Genomic DNA, 20,447 nt, shown 5'->3' on the forward strand with positions numbered 1-20,447 from the left:
AACCTCAGCTATGTACTTCAGAACTGTACTCAACACTGAATTTATGGTCACAAGAATAGTACACATTTCTCATAATGAGATTGCCTAGTCCATATCAAACATACCACCTTAGCTGCATACACATTTCATTTAAAGCCAAATAGATAGGCCCTATAGTACTCAAGATGCGACCTCCAGAACTGGTTCCCAGACTTAGACACAATACTGTAATAACAATGCTCCAGCTCGGCGGATGTCTAGAAATTAATGTGGTAATCGGGACTTTGGGTACTTGCCTTAATTCTCAAGATACCTTTCTCGAGCTGCAAACAAAATGGTTTCAGTGCCATCCCCCCACCGGAACTAGAAGCAACTCAAGGTGTGGCTTTCAGAACTGCACACAAGGCGAGGCACTGCAAACTGTACCCTTTTATCTAGGCCATCAAAAACTTAACACAATATCTAAAATGGGTTTGGCAGAGCTGGACATGACATTTAAGATGTGGGTTCCAGTTTGAAGCACAGAATGTAAGAGATGGCATCGAAAGGCAGTGTTTATTTATTTTAAAGGAGCCCTTCAGAACTGTACTCTGATCTTTGAGACATGCCTTGCTTTTGATGTGTATATTTCATAATTAGTTCACAACATCCCCTTTCAGCTGAATAATGCGGTCAAACCTGGCAATGGCATAGTTTTTTTTTTTTTTTACTTTTCTCCATCCCTTCCCTGTTTCTTCTCCCCTCCCACATGCCTTCCTGTCCCTGTTTCTTCTCCATTTCCACATCTCTCACGTACCTGGTTCTTCTCCCCTCCCGTCCCTGTTTCTTCTCCCTTACCAACTGCCCCTGTTTCTTCTAACACCCACCCTCCCGTCAATATTTCTTCTCCCCTGACACCCACCCTCCTATCCCCATTTCTTCTCTCCTCACACCTTCGCTCCTGTTTCTTCTAGTCGCTGTTTCTTCTCCCCCGACCCACCCGTAGCTGTTTCTTCTCCCCCCAACCACCCGTAGCTGTTTCTTCTCCCCCCAACCACCTGTAGCTGTTTCTTTTACCCCCACCTACCGTAGCTGTTTCTTCCCCCCACCCACCCGTAGCTGTTTCTTCTCCCCGGTAGCTGTTTCTTCTCCCCCACCCACCCACCCACCCGTAGCTGTTTCTTCTCCCCCACCCACCCACCCACCCGTAGCTGTTTCTTCTCCACCACCCACCCACCCGTAGCTGTTTCTTCTCCCCCACCCTCCCACCCGTAGCTGTTTCTTCTCCACCACCCACCCGTAGCTGTTTCTTCTCCACCACCCACCCGTAGCTGTTTCTCCTCCCCCCACCCACCCGTAGCTGTTTCTCCTCCCCCCACCCACCAACCCGTAGCTGTTTCTCCCCCCCCCACCCACCCGTAGCTGTTTCTCCTCCCCCCACCCACCCGTAGCTGTTTCTCCTCCCCCACCCACCCGTCGCTGTTTCTCCTCCCCCCACCCACCCATCCGTCACTGTTTCTTCTCCCCCTCACCCGCTCTCCCATCGCTGTTTCTTCTCCCCCTCACCCGCCCTCCCATCGCTGTTTCTTCACCCACCACCCGCCATCCCGTCGCTGTTTCTTCTCCCAAGTCGCTGTTTCTGCCCGCCACCCCGCCCTCCCGTGGCTGTTTCTTCTTAACCACCCGCCCTCCCGTGGCTGTTTCTTCTTAACCACCCGCCCTCCCGTGGCTGTTTCTTCTTAACCACCCGCCCTCCCGTGGCTGTTTCTTCTTAACCACCCGCCCTCCCGTGGCTGTTTCTTCTTAACCACCCGCCCTCCCGTGGCTGTTTCTTCTTCCCACACCCGCCCTCCCGTGGCTGTTTATTCTTCCCCCACCCGCCCTCCCGTGGCTGTTTATTCTTCGAGCACCCGCCCTCCCATCGCTGCTTCTTCTCCCCCACCTGCCCTCCCGTTGCTGTTTCTTCTCCCCCCACCCACCCTCCCGTTGCTGCTTCTTCTCCCCCACCCGCCCTCCCGTCGCTGTTTCTTCTCCTCCCACCCACCCTTCCGTTGCTGTTTCTTCACCCCCCACTCGCCCTCCCGTCACTGTTTCTTCTCCCCCACCCAGCCTCCAGTCGCTGTTTCTTCTCCCCCACCCACCATCCCGTCGTTGTTTCTTCTCCCCCACCCGTCCTCCCATCGTTGTTTCTTCTCCCCCACCCGCCCTCCCGTAGTTGTTTCTTCTCCCCCACCCGCCCTCCCGTCGTTGTTTCTTCTCCCCCACCCGCCCTCCCGTCGTTGTTTCTTCTCCCCCACCCGCCCTCTCGTTGTTGTTTCTTCTCCCCCACCCGCCCTCCCGTTGCTGTTTCTTCTCCCCATCCACCCTCCCGTTGCTGTTTTTTCTCCCCACCCACCCTCCTGTCGTCGTTTTTTCTCCCCTGTCATTGTTTCTTCTCCCCTACCACCCACCCTCTTGTCGTTGTTTCTTCTCCCCTACCACCCTCCCATCTGTCGTTGTTTCTTCTCCCCTTCCACCCTCCTTCCTGTCGCTGTTTCTTCTCCCCTACCACATGTCCTCCCGTTGCTGTTTCTTTTCTTCTCCAACCTGCTATCCTGTCCCTCTTTCTTCAGACCCTAACACCCGCCCTCCCATCCCTGTTTCTTCCTAACCTCCCACCTGCCCTTCTGTCCCTGTTTCTTCTCTCGTAACTCCCTGTTTCTTATCCCATCCCACTGACCCTCCCATCCCTGTTTCTTCTCTCGTAACTCCCTGTTTCTTCTCCCATCCCACCCGCCCTCCCGTCTGTGTTTCTTCTCCTCTCATCACCTGCCCTCCCATACCTGTTTCTTCTCCTCTCCTGCCTGTCATCCCATCCCTGTTTCTTCTGCCCTTACACCACCCTCCCGTCCCTGTTTCTTCTCAACTTGTCCCTGTTTTTTTCTATCCCACTCCTGACAGAAGAAAAAAGTGCTAGCAAGCAACCAGCACTGGCCACTTTATAGCACTTTAAAAAAAATCATTCCATTATCCACCCCCACCAACCCCTTTTATACTCACTCCCCTGATTTCCAAAGCCAATAGTTTACCCATAGGCGAGACCTATTGGCTTTGCCTGTACTTGTTGAACTAATCCTGCAGAGCTTGAACGGAACACCCAATCAGAATGCTGCCCTTATGAGTTAGTACTAGTGATATGGACCTTCTCAGGAAGATTTCTGTACCTGCGAGCTACCTGTCCCTCCAGTGTACGCTGTCTGCCCACCGACCAAGTCCCCCTCTACTCAGAGTGTGGCGGTTTACTTTTGCTTCATCACTGGAGTTAGTGCCCAATTCAGCACACCTTGGGTGTGTGGGGACATGACTACTCTGACCTGTAGCACTGCTTGCACTCTCTAGAGAAGCTGCTGTCACTGCCAGGGTGTCCCTTCCTTCGCTGAGGGGAAGGGACAACCCAAGCTGTGCTGCATGTCAGGGATTTCATTTTTCACTGTGCCCACGAAGCATCGAGTGGTAGGGGTGCTACAAACTGCATAGCTTATGCCCGCCAGGAAGCAATGGCACCAAATTAGCTTCCTCATCTTTATTGGCCCTCGCCTGCAAACAAGCCTATTATCGAAGGGGCAGGTAATTAAGAGCTGTTATTGACCAGGTGTGTTGACAAGGATTTTTCACTCATTATTTTATTGCTTTGTAATTTCAAGTATATAACTCTTACTACCTCTGACGAGGTGTTGAAACGCTTTCAGCAGATGAATGCCACTCGATCTATGTAAACCGGCATTTTCACTGTGTTCTCTCACACCAGTGATCCTTCCCTTTTTAGGTCGAGTGCGCAAGCGCTCTGGCCTGTTGTAATCTATCTGTGGGCTTTTAACCACGCCCATCACTATCACTCTTTTGTGGCATTGCCTTTCAAAAATCCTTTATCATTGGTAAATGCTTTACATTTGTCCCTCCTTCGGGCAGTTTTGTTACCGCCTTGGACATCGACCCTGTTACATGGATGTTCACTGATACGTTTGACTGCGAGCGAACTTCATTTTCCTGTTGTGTCTCTCCTTCGCACTCACAGCGCCCATTTGAATCGGCTTGCTCATGTCAACTGTTTTAATTTTCATTTTCAATTTATATCTCAAGAAAAGCACAGTTAGAAATTTACAACACTAATAGCTCTAACTCGAGCATACGTGAGACCCATTGCATTGCAAATGCTTGTTTTTCCTGATATATATATACATATATATATATATATATATAACAGAGCACCAATGAATAAGCTCATCTGCCTTGGACAGCATTGATTTCTGCTTCTCTTATTTGAGATCATTTTCACACATTCGCCCGCTTTCTGTGAAAAACCACTTCCCAGGGTAACCTAGATATCCCAAAGCCTTCTGGCCGCACGACCCCCCCACCCCAACCTCCGAATTACACCAAATGCGCTCTTCCATTCTTGAAACTTGGAAGCTTCCAAGTCTGAAATAAGATGGCGGTAGTGAGAGCAGTTAGGCCCCCTCCTTCCAAAGTTGTTTCTGTAACGTTGTCACTTGGCACGTCCCTATGTTCTCCCGTTTTCCCTTCCAGCGAGGTCTCCCTCCGGTCCGCTTAGTGACCTCTACTCCTGCTCCATTAATACATTCATCTGGGCCAGGACTCTGCCTTTGTGCTGATTGGTTTTTATCTCGGTCAGTTATTTTAGCTTATACCTAAGCTCAGCTTTTTTGTGTCCGATTTAGACGCCCTGTGATTTTTCTTCTCAGCTGTCATTGAGTAGATAAAGGGATAAGGGACGTGAGTGTCAGTTGTACGGAGATAACCATCTCTCTATCTCCCCGGGCACAGATGGGTGATAGCTGACAGTAATATAATGACGTGGGACTGAGCCATGAATAAATCAGCACTTAGCAGCTTCTCTGTCATTGAAGGGCTCTTGTTTCCGGTGGGGGTGGAGGGTGAGCAGGTGCAGAGACGGTATTTGTCTTGTGTTAGCTTTCTCCACCTTTTACTTGGAGCTACTGTTGTTTGATTCATCCAACCCCAAAAACGTTGGAAATTTAACTTCACGTTTATCAGAGGAGCTTATTTTTCTGACTCCGTTTTTCTTCACTGGTGCTGTCAGTGCATGTAATATACAGCGGCTTCAAAGGCCATGCTTGCGAAGAGGATGATCAGTCACCTACAATAGAGGTGTCCAGGCTTTTGTTTAGAGGATTCTCTTCCTTTTATGTGACAACCAAGAGGGAACACCCTTCTCCTTGGAGTAGGCGCTGTTGCTCCATGCTCAAGTGAGTTTTCAGCGACTGGAAGCATTGTGATGTGACAGTGGATGTAATGCATCGCTTTGCCATTCCGAGGAGAAACACCAGGCAGCAACTTGTTTACTCCTGGGACCCGCTGCTCAACAGTAGCAATTCAACTCTTTGCATTAGCCACTTTGTATCTTGGTCCTGGGCATGCATTGCATACGAATTTAATCCTATGAGGAGCTGTAGAAGTGATGACTGACCAAGTATGAAGAAGGAATCCATCATGAGCGCTCTAGATTGTCTATCGTTTTAGAGAGCTTACTGTCACTGGTGCGCAAACATTTACCACTGTGTGATCTGGCCTAACGAAGGAACTTGAATATCTAAATTGAGACCCCAGGAAAATCTCTCAGCACATTTTTTCCAGACCTTATAGCACCAGTTTGTTATTCAACATCGGGAATATAGACACCAAACGCCTCAGTCTACCTTGGAAAATCCAGCATGCGAACCAAAATTGCTGATTTTGTGGATATAAGCAAGAGTCGCTAGTACACATTTTCTGCCATGTCCTGTGTCCCTGGAGCAAAGGAAAAAACTATTGAAATCAACGCTGGTAAACCTGCAAATTCATTCTTGCAGACAAGAAGTAATTAGTTGGTTAAGTGGCACGTCAAATCCCTTAGTCTGTAATGTGGTGAAATTCCTCCTAAAACTGCTCCTAAAAGAACTGGACAAAAGAGGGATCAATGCCAAATCTATCCATAAGTAGTTTTCTAAGCAAAGCAGCTGAATTACAAGCTATGGCTATGTAGATGATTCTTGCACTGGACCTACAATATGAGCTCTGATAGGCGTAAGGTGTGCCCCACAACTTGCAGAAATAAAGGAACAAGGACTGGAGATAAGCTGTAACTCTGGCCCATCACTCTGCGGTTAGGTGGTTAAAGAAGTAGTACGGACAGGTGATTGGAGAGGTTATAGGTTTACATTAGGTGCAGGCACTTTCCTTGCGCATGAAGCAAGGACTGAAGCAAGATCTGACCAATCTGCGGTTAGATGGACAAAGAAGAAGTACAGACTGGCGATTTGATAGGTCATAGGTTTACATTAGGCACAGGCACTTTACCTGCGAACAGAGCAAGGACTGGCGTAAGATCTGACCACAAAAGTCCCTGATCCGACTACTTGATTATTTTTTACTATAGGTTCAAAGGACCTAATAATAATGAGGCTTGCTGTGTAACAGGAGATTTATTTAGCTGTGGTGAAAGTAAGGTCTGAAGAAGTGCACTTTTCTTTATTTTGAACGAATGCATTAGAGTTGGTTTTGTATTTTTATAGAAATGGTATTCAATGGTTTCAAAGAACTATTCAAATAACAATGTGACTCATGAATGTCTAGCACACACAAAATAATGGACTAAATCAACCAAGATTCTACTGTTAGAGGACGGCCCCAAATTAATATTGGTTGCTTGGCCCTCTTCATGAGGTTACGAACTTTCAGTTTCTATCAGTGTCTCCAACATTAGGTTAATATTTGTTTCCTCTTATATTCTGAAAACTAGACTAGTGCACTCACCTAAGCAAAACATAATTTTCCCTACATAGACACTTTTCTAAAACATCCTTTTCCTTCATATTCTCTGTTCTAGAAAAACGTAGTGTGCTACTGAATGCTGGTAAAACTTGGAATCAGGACAGGAGAACACTTGCAGGAGGAAGTTCTACCCTTTGTTTATGCAGAAACTTAGTAGCGACGCTAGTGCCAAACAAGGCTCAGTACTCACTGTTAACATCTATACTAGTCCATAGGTTACAAATTCTTCAGTTCTTCCAAAATTGGAAACCCTCCTCTCAAATCCAAACCTTTCTAAGTGTTTCTTGAGTCTTACTCACCTTCTTGCATGAAACAGTCCCTTCCCGATCTTTCAACAGACATCACATCACTAATCAACACCTCACCTACTCACTGGAATGAATCCTAGCACCCCGAAGCAAGCCATCATTATTCCACTTTTTGAAAAAAGTACCTGTAGATCTGCTAATCCTTGCTGGGTGAATTCTTGTAGACTGGTCTGCTATTAAAAAGGAGCAAAGTCAGTGGTTCTAGAAAAATAAAAACTGTTGTTTTTTAATAAAAGCTACCTCGAAAGCAAACTCTATTGCATGTTAAACTCCGCACCAAGAATTTTTCGGAATCGACTTGCTGCAGAAAGTTAGTGAATGGCAGACACAAATTGAGAAATTAGAATTTTAGGCAGCATAGTTTCCTTCAAACAGAAGTATTTATGAGTTAGGCTGTCATTGGTGTTAGATCTGTTCTTTGAATCTTTTACCAAACACAGGAAAATCGTGGGTCTAAATGGTACATCTCAAAATTGAGATTGTGGCTTTCATTTCCCTTCACCATGTATGCTTGGAATAGTAGAGGCAACAGAGAACAGGGTACGGGTAATTTGTATGTAGATCATTTGATTGAACCAATTCCAGGGTGTTGACTGTGGTTGTGGATGGAGGAGTGGCCCAATCCACTCTGCTATCCCAGAGACCCCGAAGTGCTATTTCAATGTTTTTCTCTTTCTTTTCTAAAAGGATGCTGATAGTAACCCACCATCCATGTAGTCGTATTCCAGTGCAGTGAAAATGCTATTCATTATGTCAAGCAAGTTCTGTTTGGAACCCTCCAGTTTGGTTAAAGTTCTGCATGACAGTTGCGTAGAATATTCCACATGCTCACGTCATCTCGCTTCCCAGGATTTTACTGTTGTTGGTTTGTAAACACAAATGAGTTTGCACTTTTCTTCTTCAGTAGTTGTGATACAAGCATGCTACGGAGGCCATGTAATATATCCTTAAATGGTTGCATTTACTAATCTTGAACTCTGGATGAAAATGTGAAGGAACTCCTCAATGCAAGTCAAGTGTTCATGGTTTAAATGATAGATCAGAAAATTTCAATTGTGATGCCTTACAATGTATTCTCTTATTTCTGTACTTGATCAAATGCGGTCTTTACTTGCAGTTTAGTTGATGGCATCACATGCCTATGTGCTGTTCAGAGGCTGTTTGTCATGGTTTCTTTGTTTTTGTTATTTTTGTTCCCAGAAGATGTCTTCGGTTTTTTCCAAAAATGCTGAGTTACATCCAATGTGTTCTAGGTAGCTGGTCTTTGGGCTTTCTGTGAACTATCCTTTAGTTGGTTGGAAGTTTCATTGATTTGTTTGGAATAATGCGTTTTATACTCAATTGATGTTTTTCTTATTTTGCGGTTCAGTATGTTCTATATAAGACCAGGTCTGCCTCTGTCATTGCCATTCTAATTTTCCACAGTTTCTCTTGGACTGTGCAAGGTCTTTGTTGCACCATTTGTTAGATGATTTTGTTTTCGATTTTGTAATCATTTTTCTGTATGCCATCATGTTGTAGCCAAAATATAGCTGTAAAAGAGGGTCTAAAATGTTTTTGAGTTTACCTCATCCTCTTGACTCTTTTGGGTTAGCATGACAGAATTAAGAAATTCCAATCTGTCCACAAACTTGAACTATTTGATATATTTGGGTTTGAAGTAATCCCGTTATGTGCTCTGAGCATATATGTCACTTTGATTAAGTAACCATTAACTTTGGATGATTTGACTCTGTTTGCACGGAGTATTGTCGTCCCTATGTAATGTAAATTTTCTAGATTCAGGAAAATGATGGTTTGATGTTCTGTGCCCCGGAGTATTTGGTTAAAGCCAAAAGCAGATAGGTTTTCAACAAATTATGAATTCTGTTTTGTAGGGCTGCTCACTCCTCGACCTGGGTTGTCTACTATGAATATCTTTCATCTAAGACTTGCTACTGCCTTGTTAAATACTAGTTCTAAAGTACTGATCATCTAAAGGAGTCATCACTAGCATTAGAGTCAAGTTGTACTTGACACAGAACAGCAAACATGCCTGCTCTCTACAGTTCTATAATATGGTATTACGTGCAGTGGCAAAACTCTGCCCCAGTGGTCGCATCAGTGAATAGTATATGTGTTGTAAATGTTGCATTTGTTTGAGCAACAGTGGGCTGTTTGATTTACTCTAAGGTAGTAGTATTTTTATGGCTTCCGCATGGCATTTAAAAGAAGATTGTGATGTTAAGCAACAGTGCAATCAAAGGTAACTCTCACGTTGCACACAACAGTGAAAGAAAACTTGTGCAGTGGTCCCAGCTGTGACAGTGTTGTTAGCAAGGCAGATAAACTATCGTCGTGCTGATAGCCTGTTGTATTCTCCAATTTATTATGCTTTTGAGCTGATGCGCTATTATCTTTAGACAACTTTCGCAGCGGGCAGCACTCCCTGCCAGCAACGCTTTAAAGGCTCACAAACTAGGTAGATTCCATTGCTGAGTTATATCAGCTAACCGTAATGTCTCTAAACAAAGGAACATTGTAAATAACGCTGCGTCTCATAGAGAGCACATAGCGTATGAATCACACCCTCATCGCAAAGGACACTGCGACCTGTATTGATTTTATTTATATTATCGCCACCCCATCCGTCTTCCACTAACACCCACAGCCTAAGCCTCCTGGGCCTTGGTTGCCTCACCGAATGACTGTCAGAATGGGGCCTGTCTCATTAACCTCTGTATTAAGAGCTATTTCTCTAGGATTGAGAGGGACCAGGAATCCTGCATTAATCTTTGTGACTGTTAAGAACAGGATTCCTAGGTGCTGTAGGGGGTTGTAGCCTTAGACTGAAGCATGTCTTTTGCCAGCGATCACCAGGAAAACTGTACATGCGCAGTAGCGGACTGTGGGAGCCGATTTTTCAGTATCACTTGGTAGAGAAATTTAACCTGCATGTGTCATTTTCGATCTTTAAAAACTTGAATACGTCTATTCTGCCGCCTGCTATAATTCACTCCGCAGACTTTTCTGTAAATTAAGCTATTCTTGTACTGAAACACAGCACTAAAGTAATAGACGTTGCTAGAGGATGTATCTTAACACAAACCAGAACAACAAACCAGGCAATGAACAGCAAATCGCCATTGAGGAAACATACAAATAGCCAACTTTATCTACCACATCTAGATCAAAATAAACTACACCAGCGATCCACTGCATTCTAGGATAGAAAAGGACAACAGAATGGTCACCCCACTTAACCCATAGAGCAGTTTCGGAGCCCTAGAGGGGGTACCACTCCGACCCAATGATACCCAACTACCTCAGCTGCGTTGAGCAAGGTATCTAAGGACCAACCATTAGGACACTTCTCAGACTGCTGAGACCACTACAAGGCCCTCGTAATGACAGACCCGTGCTTTTACACAGCAAAAAATCAAATCACTTTGTTTTCATACTCTGTAATTGAATGTCAATTGGCAGAAATAAATTCTGTTGGCATAGCTATTGCAGCATTAGCGAAATTGGTACTCAGACTTTGTACCTATTTGACTCTAGTAATTAAGATGGTAGCACCGATGGTAAGCTTGGTAATGTCATTGAGGAGCGAGTTTAAACATTCAACAGATTCAATCAGATGTGACGTGGAATCCCAGACATGTATCATGAAGATGCTTTACAGATAGTTGCACATTGGTAACGCCCAAATGGCGTGCAGGTGGTCACCTCTGATTAAGGGGTCTGTGAAGAAAGGCACTTTGCAACTGTTTATTTTGTCTGTCAAGCCTAAGATTTCTATTGTATAGGGAAATTAGATGCAGGTCACCGAGCAGGCCTTGAAACGATCGCTGCCACATTCTGCAGCTCTGGCATGTTCCTGTGTTATTTTCCTCGAGGTGTGTCATTACTTTAACTGAACGCCTTACTCCTTTTTACCATATCACTAGTGCCTTCTGGCAGCCTTTCTTCCCTAAACAAGGTATATTATGAGACATAATGAGAGGAACAATAGTTCATCTGCCACACCAGAGGAGAAAAGTAGAGATCACTTTTTCTAAATCTGAGGTATCGCGCGAGAGATTCACTATATCAAATACACATTCAGTTTTTTGTATGTTGCCATATACACTATTGCATTATTTACGAAAAAACTGTTATCACTTGCAACCTAACGGGCATACAGTGTGAAGAGTAATTGTCTTGTTAGGCAAGGTTATGGCAGTCAAAGTTGTACAAAGGATTGTGCATAGTTTTAAAAAATAAACACTTTGTTTTTAGAATCTTGCACCAGAATGCTTCCGGTGCTGTTGCATAGAAACAAGCAAGATCCAACATTTGCTATCATGTCTCTCAAGTACATTTTCTCCTATTATAATCTCAAATGGACATTGTATGGACACACAAATAGTGAATGTTTCTCCATTTGTATGGACGAACAGTCACACGTTCATATGCTATCAGGTTGGAAGATACACTTCCATTGGCCTTCAGCTGGTACATTTTACTCTGTTCCTCAAGCACGTTTGCGGTCCAAGTAGAAATGCATAAGTGTCCTTATACTGTTCGCCTTACACTAATGGATTTTCATCAGGATCATAAAAAAATGACACATTTTGAAAAAAAACACCTTCCATTGTACGTTTTGGCTCAGATTCAAAAGTAAATAGAAGTGATGTGTGGTAACTTTGCTGATAATAAATGTAAAACAGTGAATGGAATGTATGTAGTAGCTTGTGCTCGGAGAGAAAAGAAACTTTCAGGGCATTGCCCTATGCACATATGCCTCCAATCATGCTTCCAGTTATAAGAAGGTTTACAATTACAAGTCCACATTGCTAGTTGTCAGACTTCTTTCGAGGGGCCACAGGACAGCAAAGGGCTACTGGGCCCCAGCCATGGTGCTTGAGAGCATTTTGACACTGGTGTCCTGGGATCTGTCCTGGGATGGCTCTCTGAACTGTGTCAAGTATTTCCTTTCTATGATTGACTTATAGGGCAGTGAGAGCGAACAGTCAAAGGCTTGTCAAGGACGCAGAGTGGGGTGCTCTCCCAACCAACCAAAACAAAATTAACCTTATCTTGCACGGTGCTTTTCTTACTAAAAGAAAGTAGTTTAATAACACAGCATAATGTAATACTATACAGTTCAATGGGATTCAGATGTGGGGCTGTGATTCGAAATGTGATTCTGTTAACATTTACACCATTGTGGTGCCTTCTCCCCTTTCTAGGACATTCCTAAGAGTCTTTGGAACACCTTCCTAAATGTGGACATACGCATCTGTTCAGAACAGGCGCAGTTCATTTTACCTCCAAAGTATTTTATGGTGCAGTACAACAGCTACTACAAAAATGGGATTGCATAAGTATCAATCAGTGTTTCTGTTGATGATCACAGTTTACTCATCTGACTTAGTCTATCGCATGTGAGTCCTCATTACTTGCTCATAATGCTGTGGTCATGTGGCGTTGGTACTTTCAGCTCCAAGTCTGCTGATATGGGACTGAGCCAGGGGCTTCACTCTAAAATCCAGCGGTGGCAGGTCAGCAGCACGGCAGGCATGCTCAGTGGGCCAGTGTCCTGGCAGATGCTGCCTCTATGTTGTGACCTTAGAGGTGCTTGTTGTAGGCAGCTGTGGCCTCTGGGATGAGATCACATGGGGTGCTGATGTGCCGGGTCTAGTCTCCAGGGTGAGCTCATGCTTCTGCTTCAGTAGCAGCAGCAGATGCTTTTCCCCTAGAATGGCTTGAAGTTAAACCACAGCAACACCAGGCCTTCCGGTGCTGCAGGTGTGCCTGACAGGATGTGGCTACTTCTCAAACTTGATTTCCCTATGTTGTCCAGTGTGGGGTAGCAATGGCAGACTGAAAGACTCCTCACAAACATGGGTCATCTCTGGTTTTGCTCTCCGGGGCAGTCAGAATCTTCTGGGTGATCCACATACCAAAAACACAGCTGACTCCTTGAGAGTACTTCCTGCAGAGGCACACTTTCTTTTTCCATTTCTGAGAAGGGAGGCAGTCTTCTAGGCACTTGGTAAATGTTTAGGTTCTTCAGCATGTTGTACTTCAGGGGGTGCCACTGAGAGCCTTGTCACAAACAGCTGTCTGAGTATTTTCTATGAAACACTTAGAACTGGAACAAAGTTAAGTGATTTGTATTGCACTTATATGCATGTTTTTCCGACAGGGGATTTAGGTCCACTAACTTTTCAGACCCGGCTTTGGTATTTTTTTTCTTCCAAATGTCATTGTCAGGCTGCTTCTCAGACACAGCTTTTGTGGTGAGTGATGGATCTCACAGAAGGTGCATTGGAACTAGCTCCAAGGAGGAGTATGCAAAATGAGGTCACAATGAAATGTGGGATCTCGGCACCTTGCTGTCGTCAGCCTTCCTGAAGCAGAAATCAGTGACAGACAAAAGTACAGGTTCTGCCTAGAAACTTCCTCACATAGAACAACAGAAACTACAATCTCACTGTACCATCTACAAAAGGACCGTGCTCATGAAAAATCAGCACCCTTTTTATAACAAGTACCTCATTTTGTTTTGAAAGGGAGTCTTGTATCCATTCTCTCTTGCTCTAGTTTCTGGATTTAAAACATTCAGTCACAAGAATGCAAGAGTGTACTTCTTCTGTCTGAGGAAATTGTATCACCCTCCATCTTGTGCCATGCTAAACCAGAGACTATCCAAAAATGGATCTCACAGTTCCAAGTAATCGGACTCATACCTCAGACTTAATCTTAACATTATACATGTGCAACACACTGAACTTCATGCACTCAACACAAACTTAGAAGAAAAATGGTTTGCTGACACTACTGATTCCGAAAAACGACACTGCTGCCACCTATTTGTGTCACATCCCTGGCGTTGACAGTGCTATGCTCACCATGAAGATACACTTTGTGCACCCCTCCAGGTCACAGCCGTGGTTGTGGACTGTTAATTACCAGGGACAGGCCTAGGACTCTGTGCACACACTAGGTAAGCGCAATACAGGGACCAGTAGAAAATGTCAAGGTACCACTTTTACATGTAGTCAGGCACTTAAGATGGGGGTACACACCTTTCAGCGGGTTTTCCCGTCCCAACACCGAATCTTGTAACAGTGATGTTATTCATGCAAGTCTTCTAGAGGACTCCGAAACTGTCTAAATTCAGCATTGTTGGAGAAGGTCAGTAATATTACAGTCTTGCTTTTCCATCAGCATAAGGGTAGGAAAACTGTTTACTTACCATTGTTGTTCACGTCATTCATTCTACCTATCTGTTTTTCTCTCTCTTAACCTGTCTTATATCTGAAGCCAACTGTGTGTTCCGCTCTAACGTTTACTGCAATTATGTAAAGCTATATTACTTTTAAAAGAGATAATTGTATATTTCCATGAAAAAAGTTGCATCACTGTTGCTTTAATTGTGCGCACATGATTTGCCCATCCATTAATCGTTACTGTGAGTAATTGATTAATAAGTACTCGCAGAGCTCCATTTAGTTCTGGCCTAGAGACAGCTCGAGGTGTTCTGGCAGCCTGATGTACTCAAATAAATACCATATACATTAATATATATATATATATATATATATATATATATATCAATGTGTGTGTATACTTGCATACATGTGCGCAATAATATTCACTGAACAAACACACATTGCTTGTTTATAAACTCAAAATAATTATACCAATAAACAGATAAAATGAACATCCCTGGATCATTAAATAGCAGCACATATCCTACCAATGGCAGGGTGATGTATTTCAAAATACAAGACATCTGTGTGACTGTGATTTTCCAAAACTTCTCAAATTTACTCTACATTAAGTGCATTTTAAGTATTTTTCCACACCTCTGAATTCATATCTACCCACCTCTGGTGCCTACAACCAGTTATAATACCTCTTTTTATCTCTATCATCCTGCTTAAGATATATTTTATATGCTAATATCTTACTGAACAGATGTACGCATTTAAAGTGAACTACTTCATACCAAGTTCAGTGAAATCCATTCAGCAGTTTGCGTTGTAACTGAGAGCAAACTTTCCTCTAGGAGCTAAAATTTTGTGCAGAATGGTCACCAAAGCTATTAGCAATCCAAAAAATGCCTTTTCAACTGTGTTTGAACCATGGCTATTGAGGTGCTGTTTCTGACTGTAATAAGAGAGAGTGTAAATACGCACATATATCTGTGTGTATGTAACTCCTCCTACTTTAAAAAAAAAAAAGTACACACATTTTTTATTGCAAGCAATAGGGCAAGCATGAGGCCACCATATTTAGGCAGCATGTTTTCTTTACTTTTTCTGTGTCATATGCCTATTTGCTTGGTTTACATTTTTTAATCCCTCTATCTAGTTTTGGGTCTCTTTAGTTTTCTCTCTCAAAACGCCTCATTCTGTATTCTGCAGCAAGTAGAAAAAAATCAGCCACAAATGGTCCCTAAGCCTGATTTTCACTGTGAACCGATGATGCAAGTGATGCAATTAACTCTAGTTCCCACTTTTGCTCAGGTAATTTCCTCTATGCCCTACTTGAAGGCAATTATAAAGACAAAACACTGTGCTGAAGTAATTTCATGCTCAAAAGCAATTATAAGAAATGCTGTTGATAGATCTAAGAAATGCTGTTGACCATTTAGTACCACAGAAGTGATGATAAAGCACAGAAATACCTAATATCGTGCATAACGGTCTATTAACCCAAAGTTTTTTGTGGGTGTTATGCACTGCTTTCAATGGAAACGTAGAAGTGCAGGTACTCTCCCTTTCAAATAAAAGGTGCAGGTGCTCAGTACTTGAGAATACCTGCCCAGTTAAAGCACTTGTGTTACTACCATGATAGTTGGAATGGGACAGTTAGTTATTTCCATATTGCTACTTGTGTTTTTACATCCACATGGCATATTCAGGGGGATCTTTGTTGTTGTTTAAGGCCTAATGCAAATGCACCCGAATGACCAAAAGGTGCAACAATTAACAACAACTGGCACTGTCGTGTCTAACTGTACTCGTTCAGTAATATGGCCACTCTTGCATTAGTTCTTGGACATAGCTTGATGCGCCCTACCTCAGTTGTTGAATCGCAAAGATATGATGTTGGCTTGAGTCCACGAGTGCAACAAGACAGTTGGTTGCCTTTCTCCAGCACTTTGGTTACATTCTCCCTTCAAACATGGCCAGACTTTCGCATCACCTCTTGGTTTATTGACATTCCTGCCACTTATTCTATTCTCGATTGAATCAAAGTCCCTAATCTGACACTGAGATGATGTCCTAGTGCGCAGTACAATGTGCAATCCCACCTGAGGAGCGAGTCGCGGGTACACAGCGGCGGGCATTAATTTTGCAGTACTCGAGTCATTCCGGTGATTGCACATTTTCTACCAGCCTGTGACCTATGAGTTACCAGCAAAACAAATGTATATACTTATTCCCTCGTCGATAGAAGACGTAAAAATATATCCCTGATTGCGCTGTCTCAGCACTGCAGATTAATTATTGTAAGAAGTGTGGTTTTCATTGTTCTTTTTGTGCCTGGTGTAGTGGAAAAGAGGTGACTAAGCACTGTTTCTTTTGCAACTGGTTTTATATCATGGCACCACTAACAAGGAAGGTGCACACCACCTGCATTCATTTTTTATAATTAGTGTAAATCTATCTGCAAGAGACCAATTTGCAGTGCTATGGGTAGTATGGTTGCCCCCACATCCTTATTTTGTCATTTTTGCATCTCTTATTAGCTTAGTGTGTCATTCCAGCTAGATTTTTTTTTTTATTGCGGGTCACATCCTGCATTATCTTTTTCACTAATATAAAACTATCATAAAAAGTCTTCTATCCGCAAGGTGCCAAATCTTAACCATATTATTGCTCCTACAATGTTTTGAGTGGGAGAAGGAGGGCAGTTAAATTCCTAGTCGCCACTAACCATACTGCACTGAAAGTATTTAGACTTTGCAAATATCATTATTCATGCTTTGCCTCTTTCTGATCATTGTATAATTCAAGACAGGTATTTTTACGCGGACTCATAACCATTTTCATGATACTGTTTGTCCAGTGAAGAAAATTGACTCTAATAGTTGCAAGTCGGGCATGTAATGGTATAAGTGATGCACGTTATATGTCCACGTCGGCCATGTTGGACACCCCGCTTTCCGTGGACATCTCACATGCATTTTTAGGGAGCACTGAAGATTTCAATATACACATTAAAACCTTGATGGTGCTGGTCTGTATCCGAGTGTAGTGTGAAAGACTGTCTATTAAAAAAAACTTTGTTGAATTTCAGTTCAAGTTTACAATTCTTTCCTGTGCTGCTTATGTATGAAAATGTTTTTTTTTTTCTAATCTATGTGCCTGAAGTGTTATTGCGTGAAAGACAAACCAGAGAATATGGCCGCTGAGATTCGATAAATAATAATCTAAGTCAAACCAGCAAACAGTGTCTAGTGCAGCAGCAGCAGCAGCAGGCGCTAGGTGCCTGCAGACACAATCCCAGCCACAGTCAGTGGCATATCTGTGATTAGTGCAGAATGTGCAGTGACACCGTGCCTCATGGATCGGAGGAGATCATAGCCCACCTTTACTAGTCTGAGTTGCAAATGAAGGTCCTATTCCTTTCCTTTAGTTATGGCCCATGATACATCACTCCCTACAGCCATTTGGGAAGCAAAGTTCTAACTTTGTTTTTCCCCATAATTATTAGAATATTTTGAGCCATTGCATGTCAGTGTCAAATAGAACATCTGTGCATAATCTCTGTTGTACATTTTCCTAGTTGTCCCTTCCTTGGCTCATAACACACTCCATCGCTGCACTGCTCCCACGTCCAAAGGGAGGGGACACGCCTCTAGCTTAAACTCGGATGTAGCGTTTCATGCATTATGCAATGCAGTGGTGGACACCTTAAGTACAGATTGCATGCACTTTCTAAAAGTGGGGTCTTTGCTGTAGCAGTGTGTACAGGCTCCTTGGTTACTAGCATGCGCTCACTACTGCAAACTGAATGTGTTGTCATCATTCAATAAAGTATTTGATTTGCCATCTCATGCAGTATGCATACCACGTTAAGCAGCACAGTTGTTGCAATCTGAATGATGAAAAGCATACCCGAAGGAACTGCATAAACCCGGCATGCCATGTCAAGATATTTATCCTAACTTCCACAATTAGCGCCTCACAGCTGCTTAGCAACCATTGATTGGTTAGATGCACAAGAAGTGTTTAAGCCTATTAAACATCATTGGAAATGATATTTTAACAGCATAAAAAATGATGAGAGCTGGAATGACTGCAGATTCCAAGAGTAAGACCAGAGGGGAATAACAGAGACAAAAGTTCAAAGCAGGAAACACAATGTGTGAATAATTAATAAAAATGCATTTCAGAGCAATTTCTCTACGTTTAATAAGTTTCTTCAAAATCATCTTTCGAGAGGCTCTATTATGTTTGCAGTAGGCTCTGCACAAGTGGTACCTACAAGGAGCACTTGTCGACCTGATCTTTTAATTTTTATGATCTGATGAGGGAAAGATCACCCACAGCAATGTAATGAATGTGTCATTTAATATATCATTTTTTCAAAATTAATAGAATTTAGTTTTTTGATTTGATGTCTGCTGAGTACAGAATATATTTTTTAAACTAATATGATGAAAAGGGACGCAAAGTCAATTTTCAAATGAAACCAGTTTTGAAAGCAGAATTCAGCTTATGACAGTTATGTGAAGAAATGATGTTTTCAGGACTTTATATGGTGCACTTTCCATTAACTTTGTACCTGTCCGATTTTCGAACTGGCAGTAGGAAGACTGCATACCCATTATCCATTGTTAGTGTGACAATAGTCTTCCATTAACCGGTTGTGTTGTCAAGTAAAATAACTGCAGTAAGATACTGACTTCAACCCTAGATCTAGAGTAGTCATACAAATCTTGACCAACTGCAGACAAATGTTGTAATTAAAGCCGAAACCGGTTGTCTGCCACAGATTACTGGGGTTAATATTACTGAAAATTAACATATTCTGTTTTTTCTCCACAGGCATTTCCTTTTCAAGACAGGAACAGGTACAACACCATTGTTCGGTACGGCAACACCAGGATATACAATGGCATCTGGCTCTGTTTATTCCCCACCCACGCGACCATTACCTAGAAACACCTTATCAAGAAGCGCTTTTAAATTCAAGAAGTCTTCGAAGTACTGTAGTTGGAAATGTACAGCACTCTGTGCAGTAGGGGTGTCAGTGCTGCTGGCTATTCTTCTGTCATACTTCATAGGTAAGAACTGGCATCTAACTCTTATCAGTGATGTGTCTGTAAGCTCTGAAGCCAGATTGTGATATGTAGTGCACACACACAGAGAGGCAAAACAATCGGGATCACGTGCCTGAAAAAAGCACAGATTCATACATCTTGTGGCGTCACACCAGCAGGCAACAATGTAAGCACCAGCCAACATACATACAGGGCCTCTTTTTGTTTGCCCTTCTTCTTTCCCGTGTTCAAAGGACTAACCACCCCCGCCACCACCACCTTCGGAGAGTTAGAGTAGATCAGTAGTTAAATATATTTGCAAAAGGGGTCTGTAAAAGCACGATGGTGGTGAATACCAGCTAGAGACCCCTCACCCCAAGAGACCACGAAAGATCTAAGTCAGCAGTTCTTAACCATTTTATTTCTGTGGGATGCCCGTTGGATCTTTACTGGTTGCTTGTGCTGCACACTCAAATGTATCTAAGACCCCCAACTTAATTATTACCCCTCCTCCACACTTACAGAGCTTTTTAAATGTTTCTGCTTTGCCGTTTTTCAGTTTTATGTCTACTTCATTAATCCACTCCAAACATTAAATTTGTTCATGTCACAGACACCTTGAGTAAGTTTAGTATATGTCCTCCGACCAGGGCCAGCGTTAGCGCTGGTGGCCCCCTGTGCAACAGTCTTTTTTTGGCACCCCACACCCCATGACCACATCCTCCGAATCACTCAGTACCCCCTAGCAGATGTGCCCCTCATCTCTCCATAGCCCCCATTTCACGTGCATTCATTTGTTTTAACGTGCTTTTAAAGGCTGGCTTTTCTAATCCACTCAGTTATCCACATAAAATACAGTTCTATTCTTTGCAGCAGGCACATTAACTCTCTGCACTACTTTATGGAATTCAAAGCTGCTGCTAGACAAAACTTCCATCTCTCTCTCTAGCAGGACCATTATTTACAAGAGGTATTGTGACATTTTAATTGTTTCCTGAAGGCTGGACCCACAAGGAACTTTTCAGCAGGTGCTTTCAATTCACAAGTTTCGAAAGTCATTGCTAAACACAGCTCCCCACAATCCAGGTCAAAACCCAGTG

At 43.1% G+C, this 20,447-nt stretch overlaps 1 protein-coding gene across 8 annotated transcripts in view; it reads left to right on the forward strand.

Moving 5' to 3' along the window:
* Nucleotides 1-20,447, forward strand: part of TENM3 (teneurin transmembrane protein 3) — a 1,099,611-nt gene that overhangs the window by 867,065 nt on the left and 212,099 nt on the right. For all 8 annotated transcript variants that reach the window (XM_069244742.1, XM_069199199.1, XM_069199207.1 and 5 more), the window contains one exon: nt 19,133-19,371. In XM_069244742.1, coding sequence (XP_069100843.1) covers nt 19,133-19,371 — 239 coding nt within the window. The remainder of the gene's footprint in view (nt 1-19,132; nt 19,372-20,447) is intronic.

This window comes from Pleurodeles waltl, chromosome 1_2 (assembly GCF_031143425.1).
Source record: "Pleurodeles waltl isolate 20211129_DDA chromosome 1_2, aPleWal1.hap1.20221129, whole genome shotgun sequence".
Classification (NCBI taxonomy): Eukaryota; Metazoa; Chordata; class Amphibia; order Caudata; family Salamandridae; genus Pleurodeles; species Pleurodeles waltl.